Source organism: Belonocnema kinseyi, chromosome 6 (assembly GCF_010883055.1).
Source record: "Belonocnema kinseyi isolate 2016_QV_RU_SX_M_011 chromosome 6, B_treatae_v1, whole genome shotgun sequence".
NCBI classification, from domain to species: domain Eukaryota; kingdom Metazoa; phylum Arthropoda; class Insecta; order Hymenoptera; family Cynipidae; genus Belonocnema; species Belonocnema kinseyi.
Window position 1 is genome coordinate 52891314 of NC_046662.1, and position 14544 is coordinate 52905857.

General features: G+C 31.4%; 1 protein-coding gene across 1 annotated transcript; it reads right to left on the bottom strand.

Moving 5' to 3' along the window:
- Positions 1-3240: 3240 nt before the first annotated feature.
- LOC117175392 (glycine-rich cell wall structural protein-like) lies at positions 3241-14109 on the bottom strand. Its single transcript, XM_033365101.1, has 7 exons — positions 14094-14109; positions 6220-6321; positions 6009-6089; positions 5759-5884; positions 3662-4723; positions 3479-3529; positions 3241-3317 (listed from the first exon to the last, which is right to left on the bottom strand). Exons 1-7 carry the CDS (start codon positions 14107-14109, stop codon positions 3241-3243), a joined length of 1515 nt encoding a protein of 504 aa, XP_033220992.1.
- Between the last annotated feature and the right edge of the window lie 435 nt (positions 14110-14544).

Below are 14544 nucleotides of genomic sequence, written 5' to 3' on the forward strand. Positions count from 1 at the left end.
CAAAATCATGTCGATACACCTTACCGACTGCGAGTAAAGCCACCTACGCTTGAACTTGACAGACTGTAGAAGACCAACGAAGTCTTCCAAAGCCTTAAGATCGGCAATCATCGTATAGCAGAACTCCGAAGTCGAATCGTGCATTTTCGGCTTACATACGAACTCACAGTGGTAATCATGCACCTTCTGTTTTGCGGCTCCGAAACGGTAGGTATGGTGGGGGTAAATTTCATCCACGATCTGGCAGCTCTGACGTAGGCTGCACCCTAGTGATATATGTGCACGTGTGGTCAGCCACTGTCGTTACCACTGCCGCCTAGGTAATTGAAACACTGCTGGTTTCTGGTTGGCTTACTTCTATTTGTCGAGGTTTATAATTTTCGTCGAATATTATGGACATTTTTGAGTTATTTTAAGTTCTTTTTATTTTCGGGAATAGCTGTAATTGATTGGATATGGCTATTCTGTAAAAATTCTAATTCTGCTGCCGAGCATAAAAAATTTTCAATAATGACTAATATAATGCTTACAAATAAGAGTTATAGTAATTCTAAAAGAATTATTTACCAGAAACTTACACATTTTAAAAGAAGTTATAATGATATAGAAGTATGAATCTGTAGAGTTCATTAAATCTAAGTCAAGCAGGGCTGACCATACACACGTACCTATCACTAATAAGTTGCCTCCGTTGGCTGTTTCGGTAAGTGACAAAGTAGGGGGGGAAATATGGTGTTACCTCATTTAGCCTTTCCGTTACCATAGACGTTACCCATGCACTTTCCACCCTTGAAATGGTTGAAGCGCGCTTAGAGCGCGCGACTGTTGGTTCTCGTGCTTCGCGCTCGAAAATATATTTATCTCGCGTTTCCCGCTCGATAATGTATTTATCTCGCGCAGCGCGCTCGATCTTTGTATATTCCCCACACTTGTGGACCGAATTTTTTAAACTAAAGCTCAAGGCCTCAACAACAGTAATTTGGTGATTGTTAATTCTATATTGTTAAAGCTCCTTCGGCTTTAACGAACAGAATCTAATCCTGTATTTCGTGCTTCACACTCAATTTTGTCCTTCCACTTGTTATAATAATCTTGTAGGGCATTCAAAATTAACATTTTTTTCTTGAATTTTTACATATCGTGCGTTATTTGACTTAAAAGGTTTATTTTTCTGTGTATTTTGGAATTTTGTAAATGCTATGTCGTTGGTAATTTTTGGATTTTTCAAAAAAGTCATACGGATAATTTTTTTGTCTCTTTGAATACTGTGAATATCCGTACAGATAATTTTTGAATTTAAACAAAAGTGTTCTCAAACATATTCAAAATGTGCTCACTTTTCGAATTTTCATCCTGGAGCGGGGTCCAATTTTACACAAATATTATACCTTCTCTGATGAGATTGTAAGTAATGTGATTAATTCCAGGCCAAATTGTTGTTGTGGGAAATATGAAAAACTTGTTTTTTTTTGTTGCATTAAAAATTCAACCATGAAGGTAACCATTTCATTTGAGTTTGAAAATTGTTTTCCTTTTTAAAGTCTAAATTTAATCCATTTAAAAAAACATGTTTCTTATAAATTTTTAAATACTTATAAATTCAGGGATTTAATTTTAACCCTTTAAGAGAAAAAATTTTGCTCTTTTGATATTATTTTTATCTAGATTTTGTAGAGAAATGCAAAATTTTATCATTCATAAAAAAAGTTAGATTTTCTCTTCTCCATAACGTATCAGTTGTTCGTGACAGACCTAATATTTAAGTGTCAAGTACTTGAAATGATTAAGTCAGGAAATTTTTTGTTCCCAAAATTTCCGTGTCTGCAATTTTTTCTGGAATTTTCTATTGTTGGGCATTTTCAATTTCGATAATATCAAGACCTTTAGTGCATTTTATTATTCTAAAATTTGTTATTTCTTGAATTTTAAATAGAATTTTTTTAAATGGAAATTCTTATTATTATATTACGGTTTTATTCATAAAAATATTTAAAACTATCAGGTAAATAATATTTTGATCAGTTCTCATTGATAGTGAGTACAAATAATGTAGTTTCAATAATAATTAAATAAATAATTTTCTGTTACTGAGAATTTTTAATTCATACATTTGTTGACATAAATTATTTTAACAATAGAGAAAATAAATAAATACGACCTTAAACTCATAGTTTTAAAAAAAATCTCGTAATTTATTTTCGGATCATTTCAGTGAAAAAATCTTTTCTTTTGTATCTGGAAAAAAAATATCAAGGTTTTCGTTTATAAACATTTAAACTTAGTCGCATGCTATTTTTAACTCATCAACATTTAGTTGAACTTTATACAGAATTAGATGAATTTTCGTTAAAAAATGAAATACTTGTTTCAGTTGAAAAATTCGTTTCAAACAAAGAAAATAAAAACGATTTGTTTTTTTTATTTGAAGTACCTATTGCACTTCGTGGATGTCCGCAAAATAGAAATGTTTTTAGTTAATTTTATTTCTTTACTTTTTCACACTGACAGAAATTGCCACTGCAAGGTGAGGATTAGGATCTTCATCTAGATTCTACATACGCAAACAAACCTAAACTCTCTCAGTCTGAATTAACTTAACCTTTTAAATCATCCCTCTCTTATATAACAAAACACTTATATATCAGTTAATTTCCAGTCAGAAAGTCGAAGACAAATAACATTCCTTTTTTTAATTAACTTTCAAGGTTATCACTGCTCAAGAAAACGTGCGAATTTTTTATTGTCATGTAAATCTTGAAAATTTGAGTTGAGCCTTTATAGCATTCTATCGCTTAATTTACTACGTTTCTTCATTTTCAACCTATTTTTGTTGTGAAAAAATTTTCCTAAACAAATTCTTTATTGTGTTAGTTTCTTAAAATTGAAATTTTTCTGGATACCTCACATCACATAAGTGGTTGTAACTAATATTTAAAATTATAAGCAAACACGTTATTTATCCAGAATAAGTATGAACGTGTTATGAGTGCTAAAATAGAGACCTGCTGTCTACGTTTTTAAAATATGCAATAAATAAAAGTAAGGGTACATTCTGAATTCAAAATAATTGTACAAATTTTTTATATATTTTTTTTTACATTTTATTATGCGCTTGTACAATACAGTGTAATTATTAAGGAAAAATATTTATGTTCTTCGCAGATGTGAAGAACATGTGTCCGGCATAAAGAAGAGACGAGGGTCTTAGCCTTTTGCTTCTGATTTTACAAATGCTGATGCTTATACTGATGAAAGTTGTCCATGTGATGCACCTGATGATTCTGCCTCTGCCTTTGCATCAGCTGCAGCTCTGGATGCTATTAGAAAACGAAAGTAGATTATGATAATGAAATAAAAATTTAAAAAAGTAAATCATAAAACCTAAAAAAATTATTCAACATAATCGTTATCTTTTATATTATTTTAAAATGTATTTTATGCCTTCGAATAAAAAATAGATTTTCGTCCAATATCTCACCTCCTACACTACCTCCGGAAGAACTTCCATTTGCTAGTGCAGCTGCCTTACCTATGTTACAGAAATAGATGATTTTCAAAATAATTGCAACTGTTTATCTATAATAATTATATAATAATCAGTCATTAAATGATTGCGAAATGCATCTTATGCATTAAAAAAAACATTTTTCATATTTCTCACCTTCTGCTGATGCACCTTCTTCTCCATTTATGTTAAGTTCTCGCTGTATTCCAAATGCTCCACCTACTCCAGAACCTGCACCCACTCCAGATCCTCCACCTACTCTATATCCTCCACCTAATCCGGATGCTCCACCTATGTTAAATTCAGAACGTATTCCCAATCCTCCAGCTAATCTAGATCCTAAACCTACTCCATATCCTGAACCTACTCCAGATCCTATTCCTGATCCAGATCCTTCACCTTCGCCAGATAATCCACCTATTCCACTTCCTCTATTTGATCCAGATCCTACGCCAACTCCATACCCAGCACCTACTCCAGATCCTGCACCTACTCCATATCCTGCTCCTAATCCAGATTCTCCACCTACGCCAGATAATCCACCTACTCCACTTCCTCCATTTGATCCAGATCCTACGCCAACCCCATACCCGGCACCTACTCCAGATCCTGCTCCTAATCCAGATCCTCTACTTCCTCCATTTAATCCAGATCCTACGCCAACTCCATACCCGGCACCAACTCCAGATCCTGAACCTACTCCATATCCTGCTCCTAATCCAGATCCTCCACTTCCTTTATTTATACCAGATCCTACGCCAACTCCATACCCTGCACCTACTCCAGATCCTGAACCTACTCCATATCCTGCTCCTAATCCAGATCCTCCACTTCCTCCATTTAATCCAGATCCTACTCCAACTCCATACCCTGCACCTTCTCCAGATCCTGAACCTACTCCATATCCTGCTCCTGATCCAGATCCTCCACCTAATCCAGATAATACGCCTACTCCACCTCCTCCATTCAATCTAGATCCTACGCCAACTCCATATCCTGCACCCACCCCAGATCCGGCACCTACGCCAGATTCTCTACCTATTCCAGATAATCCACTAACTCCATGTCCTCCAGATCCTGATCCTGATCCAGATCCTACTCCCAATCCATATCCTCCACGTACTCCAGATAATCCACTTACTCCAAGTTCTCCATTTACTCCTAATCCAGATGCTCCACGTACTCCAGACAATTCACCTAATTCAGATCCTGCTCCTCCTTAAAAATTAAAGTTGATTATGATGAGGAAAAGTAACTGGTGAAATATATGTAGGTATACAATTACGAGCGGCCGCAAGCGTTGGGAATTATAACAGTCACCTCCGGATGCTTTCTTAGGTATTATTATTATTATTATTCCAGTGTTATTATTAAACTTTTACGCGGGTAAACCCGGTTATACATCATAGCCACAGACTAAGTCAAGTGGCTGATGAGATTAGAATGTTATAAGGTTTATTATTATTGTGTGTTTTTATTAAACATTTACTTGGGTAGCACCGGATATATATCATAGCCACGCACTAAGTCAAGTGACTGATGAGATTAGAATCTTACAAGTTAATTCAAATAATTGAATACAATGGTTGAAACCTCCTGCGAAGATGTTGTAGGTATAAAATTACGAGCGGCCACGAGCGTCGTAGGTGACAACAGTAACCTCTGGATGCTTTCTTATATTATTATTATTATTATTATTATTATTATTATTTTGTCACAGGCTTAAGATGGTTCCTGCCCAACATGTCGGAGGCATTTTTGGTTAGATTTTTATTTTTTGAGTATTTAACTCGGGGTTGTCCCGGTGTATATCATCAGTCACGAACACATTTTTATAGTGCAATCAAGTGATCTAATGAGAGCAGTGTGCCCCGACATATTGGACAAAGCCTGGGTTTTACCCCATGATTGACGGACTAGGTTGCAGTCAAGTAAATGATGGGGAGACCTACAGCTTGAGGTATGTTCCGAACCACCAGAACCTCGGTAAATGTACATAGAAAGATTTCCAGAGGTACGATCTCAGGGATCGAACCCCGGACCTCTGACGTTAAGTCCGAGTGTTCTTATTATTATTCAAGAAAAGTTGATACTAGCATCATTTTTGTTGACTTTGAGTTATAAAATAAAGAACAGATACAAATTTGGGTTTAAAGGGTTTTTTGTAACTTTAAAGAATTTAGACAGGGCAGAAGATATTTAAATTACATTTTATAATTCTTAATAAAAAATAATTTTTCTCAATTTTCTCACCTGCTGCAGATGCAGATCCTCTTGCTGATCCACGTGCTACATAATCTGCTTCTGCTCTTGCTTCTGCTTCTGCTCTTGCTGATGCAGATGAGTGTGATGATCCCGTGCTTACTCCAGCTGAACCGCCTGCGAGAAAAATGAAAATTCATTATCATAAAGCAAAGTTGTGATTTCTTCAATATAGTCATCTATAAGATTATTTTTCATTGTATTAATCTTAATGAAAAACAATTTTTTTTAAATTTTTCACCTTGTCCATTAGCTTCATATCCGCCGTTTCCTCCTCCTAATCTACTACCTATGCTATATTCGAATCCATATTTTCCTAAACCTGTTGAACAAATATATTATTTTAAGAAAAATTGTAACTTGTAAAATATGTATAATTGCCATAAACATAATTATTTTAAAACATATTTTATGCCTTCCTCTGAAAAACAATTTTCGTCGTATTTGCTCACCTGCTCCTGATCCTCCTCCACCTATGTTGAATTCCCTATGTATTTCAAGTCTTCCATTTAATCCATGTGGTGCCAGTAGTCCAAATGTTCCTTGTATCTGATCTGTAATAAAAAATGTTATCTTATACAATTATTGAAATTTGCATATTTTATACAATAGTTACTTATAAAATTATGTTTCAATCAATTGTATGCTATAAAATTCAGTAGAAACTTTTTGTTATATTTCTTCAACTTATTTGGACAAAATATTTAATACCGTTTACGCATCCAGCGCAAAAATGTTGTCCTCAAATCTTATGATATTTTAATGCATGTTTAATTTGATAATAGAATATTATTAGATTTTATACGACTGTCTTAAAAATAAATGTCAACGTATTAGTAAACTAGAGTTGAGACTAACTTGAGACGCTGGATCACTTGGTAGAGAATTATTTTGTTTTTTGGAAAAAATGGGAAGATACGTATTTTTCCAATTTACAAGAAATTTTCTAAGAAATTATGCCTATAAGAATTTTGTGTTTTTTTTCTAAAAACCCGAATTTTTTGTTAACACTATAAATAATGATTCAATTAATTCTTCTTGCTGAAAAACTTATGTTGGAAGCATCAAACATACAAGATATCTTTAAATCTTGTTGTTGTAAAAGATTGCAAAAACAATGTGCAATAAACGTAAAGGTGGTTTTTATTAATTTTAAAAATTTAAAAAAAAACGTTGAAAATTTTTCGTTTCTATAAACTATTTTGAATTAATATTTATAGCTTAAGTAAATTCATGAATTTTCATAGTAGTTCTGAAGGAAAAAAATATTTTACTATTTCTAATTTTATTACATGGGTCAAAGTAATATGTTTCTAAATTTCAATACTAAAAGGAGCTGATCAGGATATTTTAAATTTCAAACCACGAAATAATAAACAGAATTTCTGCAAATTTATTAATGGGCAGAAATAAATTTAACGAATTTCATAAGCCTACTTTCGGTTTCATTAGGACTCTATTTGGTAGCTCCGAAGAAAAACTTCCATATATTCAGAAAAAAATTAACATTGCGAGAAATAATAAAAAAAATATAAATTACTGAAAAATGCACAAAGAAATTTTTGTTAAAACAAAATTTTGAATTTTATTTTTGATAACAGACATGGAAATGAACCTTTCTCATCTTTTCTCTGGTTGTTTTTTATTTTATTTTTTATAGCAAAATAAAAAAATGCAATCTACTAACGTTTTCGTGTTCAATCAACACCGTTATCAAGGTAATAAAAACAACTTTTGAAAAGGTCTTGAATAAACACCGAAGCGTTGGTAATTTAAAAAAATTATTTATGATTGGAATAAATATTAAAAAAAATAAATAAAGAAGCTGAGAAAAAATAAGGATGGATATTTAGAGGTGGCTTTTTTTCTTTCCTATTATTATGTTTTGGTATCTGAATTATCAAAAAAAACTGTAAAGTACACTTGAAATTATAGAAATATATTATATTATTATATTCACCTATAGAATTTAGTAAGACCGTCAGGACCAGAACTAGAGCGCCAAAGACCCTCATTTTTTAAGTAGAAGAAAAACTGATAGTTGTACTGATGAACAGCTTCTTAACAGTGGAGAAATGATAACTATTCTGGTTCTTCATTAGAGTATATATAGTCGTAATCTTGTACATTTGCAGGCATAAATTTGCCTTTCTGGGATATTTACTTTTCCCTATTGCGTTACTAGAAAAAAAATTATATACGGAATATAATCTTTTACCTTGGTTGCCATGTCGACATGGCGATTATACCATTTTTAGATCATATTTTTTAATTTGTTTAACTGTCAATAAAGACTAGGATTTTTATTTGCCGTCAATTTTGTTATATTGTTTCAGGATAAAATTGATTCCTGAATGTTTCTGAACATTATTTATAAAAAATGTTAATTTGAATCCTTTATGATGCTAGGATATAATTATTCAGTTCATAACGTTTTTCTACCACCCACTAATTTGTAAATTTCTTTAGACTTTTGGAGAGATGAGACGAATCAAATTATTCCAGAAAAAAATTGAAGATATGCTAATTCAAAAGTTTATACCCTGTCGAAAGAGTTATCCATTTTTGATAGATTTTAAATAGAAAAATAAATAGTTACATTTAGAAAGTGAAATTAAAGAACTTACAAATATGGATTCATCTTAATAATTTATTAAAAATTGCAAACTACTGCGCGCATTCAGAATTAGGCGTGGCAGCTTTATCTGCTTTGTTAATGATTGTCCGTATTATCCGAGCATTGACCTCGGTTAATGCGGTGCTTGGATGAGTTCCGTTGCCTCGGATAACGCGGAGCCTCGAATAATCGAAGTTCGGATAATCGAGGTTCTATTTTAATAGTAAAAAAATTATTGGTATCGGTAACGAAAAAATTACCAGAACAGGCAGAAATATTTCTTGGAAAATTTTTAATAAATTAGGTTTTTATTTCAAAAAGGTTAATTTTAACTTTTAAAGATTTCGCAATATACCTAAAAAGTATTTGGAAGGTATTAAGGAATCTTTGTAAGATTGAAGGATTTTAGAACATGTTAGGAAAATTTTAAATTATTCTAAAAGATATTTCGAAGACTTTTCAGATTAAAAAAGATTCGAAAATGCCTTAAATATATATAATAGGTATTAAACAATATTTAAAACAAAATATATATTATTTTTAAATATTTTAAAGAAATAACCTTTTTTAGAATCTTGAAAAGGTTAATAAAAAATCAAAAAGAATTCTTGAAATTCCTAGAATGTAGCAGGGATGTTTGATGAATTCGTTTCAAGAGTATTTTTAACATTATCTACATATTCAAGGAAATAAAACGATCATTTTCCAAGAAGAATAATCAACGCTGAGTCTTCGGTTTTAATATTAATGTATGGGAAAATTGAGATTTCCTAAACATAAAAATGTGAACATTTTTTCATTATTACTATTGGGGTCGAAAATCACTTTACGAGAAATATCAGACCAAGAAAACTCTGTATCATCGGTAAATTACCAGCTCATGTGATCGAATCTTTAAAAACATTTTTTTTCTTCCGTTTTTTATGTTTAAACCTTAAAGAGTACAAGGAGTTGTATTAAAAACTTTAGAAGCATATTTCCTAAAGAGAAACCATTACAAGATATCAAAACTTTCACAAAATCAATTTAACTTTTTTTTTGAAAAAGTGTAAACCGTTACACTTACTTAACCTTTTCAGGGATTCCCTAACTTTTTAGAATTTTTATTGAATTAATATTATCAGTTAAAGAATTTATATTTCATAGCAACTTATTCCTGGAGATAGACACGCTGAAATCAGGCAAAATAAACTGCTAATAATTACTTTTATATTATGGAAATTTATAAATGATTGAAAATCCAATTTGAATTAAGTAGTTCATTCCTAATGTGCAGGGTCGAATTAACATTAAAAACCGGCCAGAGAAATGCCCACATATATTCATAATTTTAAGTCAATGATAACTAACCAAAACAGTGTAGAAAAATGTTGCAGTAGGAAAAATTTGATCTTTAAATATAGTTTATTTTTTAAATAGTAAAATAGTCCAATTTCAGCAATACATTTACAATTTTTTTTAAATGATCAAAATAATACAAAATTATATAATTTGTAAATTGGCTATAAGAATAATCATATGCGTGATGGTTATTAAGGACTTGTTTTTGTATTGTATCTAATTTCGTTGTGTTTGTGACTTTCCGTGAGTGCACAAGCTTAAGTGGTATTTTCGTCAATGTGAATAAAGTATGATGAAACAGACAAAGAGTCGAAATGTGATCACAGATCAATAGTTTCATAATTTTTCCTTCATATTGTTTGAATGAAGCTGAAAATAATAAACATGATTTAATTGCATGTAATAAATTCGATTAGAGATTATTGTAGAAACACAGCCACCTTAAATCATGCACAAACAGATGGTTAAGGGAGGAGCGATCATCAAATCCACACAATTTTAACATCTATGATAAGCTTGGATCAACAAAGTTAATTTGATTTCAATTGATTTGGCTTTTATTCGATACTTTTTCTATAATTATTGCCGTTGGCGCTTGCATAATTTCGATGAAATTCTAGAAAAAAATTTTAAACTTTAATAATAATGTACTGGTCATCTGAAATTTTTTCTTTTACATAATAAGAGAAATAGTGTTATAGTGTTTTAATTTGATTACTGGACAATGGACATGCATGATTTTATAAATCAATTCATCAAGTTTACAAAGTAAAGGACGCCTTATAAAATAAACAGAAACTTACTTCATGACCATCTATTAGGATCATGGCGGCCTAACCTTTAACAAAAATAATTTTTAAAAAAATGTACCATTAAAAATTTTAAGCAATTTAATTTCAATAATTAATTTAATTTAATTTTTGAAAAACACATGCGGAGGATCTAAACCCTATATAAACCACCTAATCTAGTTCATTTCATCGAGCACTCTGACCACTTCGCTATCGAAGCACTTGAATTTTGGTTAAAAACACTCCGCTAAATGGTTTGACGCTCCCAGTGCTCCTCAATAGCAGAAAAATGGTTAAAATCGCCTAATTTTGATGAAGTAAAATCATTTTAAAAAATTTCAATATTATTTAATTGGAAAATTATATAATTTATAAACAAATCATTTGTTGAAAAAATGTTTTCTACGATTTTCCATAATTTTAAGTTTCTTAAGTCATATTGAGAGAAATTTTGATGAAAACATGATTAAACATTTTTTTTTTTAGATTATTATTGCTGCAATTACTATGTACTTAATAAAAAAATGCATTAGTCAGGAATTTTTCGACATACATTTTTTTATGTCAAATTTTTTAAATAAGGAACTTTTTGATAATTTTAGAAAAATTCATACTTTCTTGAATAATTGCATGATTTTTTTGTTTATATTTAGTAACCAAATGCATTATTCGGGCACTTGTCGGCAGTAAAATTCTTCTTTTTTTTTAATTTGAGTCCTTTAAATTGGGAACTTCATGACAATTTAAGCAACATTTATGATCATTTTATACATTTTATGATTGTTTAAAACAAAGTTAACAAACAAGCGCATTATTCGGGCATCTGTGGACGGATTTTTTTTTTATTTTAGTCTTTTTAATTAGGAACCTTATGATAGTTTCAGCAAAATTCATGCTTAGTTGATGCATTCCATGATCTTTTAAACAAATATAATTAACATATGCATTATTTGGATATTTTACAACGAAAAAATTATCGAAAATGTTCAAATTTTCGAAAAATTACACATTAAGCCATTTGTTTATTGAATTTATTTATAATAATAAAAATAATTATTTGTCGAAAAAATGTCTTCACCATTATATTGTTCTTGTTTATTATATAATATTAGAGTATATTTAAGTAATGTTACTTTATGAAACTTGGAGAATTTCAACACAAAAAAACTGACCATTTTATTCATCATACTTATTTATTTATAAAAAAAAGATTTGATACAAAATATAAAAAGATTTCTATCATTCTAATTTTAAATTGTATAGGTTACGTACTTAAAAAATATTATAAGATAGGAAATTCAAAATAATTTTGACATTTTTAATTTCGATATTCTGTCACAAATTAAAAAAGTTTTTTTATTTTTGTGCATTTGAGATTCAAGTTTATAAGTTAAAAGACATCAAATTGACAAATATTTAATTTTAAACCTTTCTATTTTTGCGGAAGAATTTTTTATCGTTTATTTGAAATTTTTGTAAATTTCTACGAGTAACCCCAATTTGACCTCCCAGTAATACGAGTAAATTATTACACCGGCACACAAAAAAGTGGTCTGTCCGACAGACTACACTAGTATATCTATATGTTCTGGGGTCGCTGAATTCAAGTCTGTGGTCAAAATAACCAAGTTGGCTCGTATTTTTCTGAAAAACAAAATGAAATAGACGTAAGATCGACAAAAACAGCGATTTTTTAGGTATATTTTTGCAAAAAAAAATATTTCCTCGCCCGGTGGACTTAACCAACATATTTATATGTCTTGTGGGTCGCTGAATTCGAAACTGAGGCCCAAAAAACAAATTTGGCTCATACATTTTCAAAAATCGCAAAGATAGACGTAAAATAGGCGACTACAGCGATTTTTCTTGTACACTTTTGCAACAACAAAATTTTTCATGCCCGGTGATCAAAATCAGCATATTCCTACCGAAAAGAATCTCTGAGCATATTTTAAAAATTCTCTAGGGTCAGAGAAGCTCAGAGAAATTCTCCGCAGGCACTCAGGTAGATATATTTTAAGATCCAGGTAGTGCTTTCAAATGTCGTAAAGGCTTTAAAATTCCCTTTCCGAAATTGAAATAAAAATACGATCATAAATAACAAGCAGAGAGTCTATATCAATAGAGTAGCCGACACCCAAGGGTCCTTTGTTAAGCTTTCGGATTAAAATTTAAAGTAGATTTTTTTTAATTTCATAGTTAGCAGCCTAAAACATAATAATTCGGAATCTACGGGTATCAATGATTTCAGATATCTAGCTTTTTTTAAATACTTAAAATTGGAATTAATACGACGTTTCTCGTAATTGGAATCAGATACACCAAAAAAGTCAACATTTTCAAATTCAACTAGAAAATTGTATATTTGTATATAACTCATAATTATAAATAAATATAACAAAAAAATTCAACAATGACAAAAAACAGGGTTGATAATTTGAAGAGAAATTTAAAAAGGGAGACCGGATTAGCCACGGCCAACTGCTGTGAATAGCTCTGCCCGCCCGGTTACTGACGAATACAAAAGGAACGTTAAATTACCGTCGCACCACTCTTAAAAGGACCACTAAAAGGATCTTGAAAAGGACCCAAATCTTTCAGACTATCTCCGAGACTATAGTGTTTCAAATCGACTCTATTTATAGGCTCGAATGGGCCAGGCTATTTCGCTAGAGAAAACTCAGAGTTTTCTTTCGGTAGGGATCCTTATGTTTTTGGAGTCGCTGAATCCGAATCCCGGGTTCAAATAACACATTTGGCTCACATTTTATCGAAAAACGCATAATTAGACATAAGATCGTCGAAAACCCTTTAAACCTTTACCTTCCTCGACTATGATTGGCGTTCGCTGTAGATTCCCTTTGCGTCTCACGTTTAAGGGTTTTTAATTTGCGTTAATCTCCTTGCAGGTCAATAGTAGAATTTTTTGTAAATAAGTTTCATTTACTTTTAGCATTACCAAGGAACAACAAGGTGGACGTAGTAAATTCTGTTCCCTTTGGGATGCTTTAATACCGTGAGTCCCCTTCCATCTCACGTTAATAGGGTTCTTTTATTTTTTAATTTTCCTTATATCGCTTGTATCGAACCCTTTTGTCCTCAAAAGACCTACGTCGTGGGTTTCGCTTTCGTTTGGTATCTTGATTGACTTGATCTCGTTTTAAACTCCAACAGTAGTCAGCCATCATTTTGATATCCCAACACCCCTGATATCGCCTCTCCATCTATTTTATATCCTGGCGGAAACGTTCGCCTTGCTTTTCACTAAAGTCTTTCAGGTTGTATGGAAACTTATTTATATGCGAATGAAGAAAATGTAGCTTCAAATTCATAAGGCAACCTAGTTTACCAAAGCTTTTTACCAATTTCTGAAACCACATTTTGATAGTCTGGACTTTTCTTATTACCTACAAAGTTTTTCACAACATTTTTTAAACAAAGCTAGGCATATTTTTCAGTGCCCAACATTTTTGTGATGAAATCTGGATCCTGCAACATTTTTCTTATCTGCGGTCCCTCAAGGATTCCCTCTTTTAATTTTGCTTTGGAAAGTTGTGGAAATTGATCTTCCAAGTACGCATAGCAATCGCCATCTTTGTCAAGCGCTTTGAGAAACTACTTCATAAGACGTAGCTTTGTATGAAGGGGTGGAATAAAAACTTATTTTGGGTGAACTAGAGGATCTTCAATTATATATTTTGGTCCTTGCTCAAACGATTTTCTTTTTGGCCATCTTTTTTTGTTGCAATGACGAACGCGATATCGACTGTCCCATAAGCACTCTTAACAAGGTATTTTTATATGACCTGATGGCTGTCGTAAAACGATTTCAAAAATTTTCATAACCCTGCAAATTCCATGATCATTTTCTTCTGAAGTAAAACACTGTTCAAACTCTTATTCCCTTTTTCTGTAGAAACTTGGTTTAACTCATTTAGCTTAATAAGTTTTTCTTTTTCAAAACGGAAGCAAGATCCATCGAAGCATCTTTAGGGAAACCGAGATTTCGCGATGAATCATTCAATCCT

Coding starts and splice junctions, on each gene's coding strand:
- LOC117175392 (XM_033365101.1), bottom strand. Junction 6,090..6,219: donor TGGAGGAGGATCAGGAGCAG/GTGAGCAAATAC, acceptor TTTGTTCAACAG/GTTTAGGAAAATATGGATTC. Junction 3,530..3,661: donor AGAAGGTGCATCAGCAGAAG/GTGAGAAATATG, acceptor TCTGTAACATAG/GTAAGGCAGCTGCACTAGCA.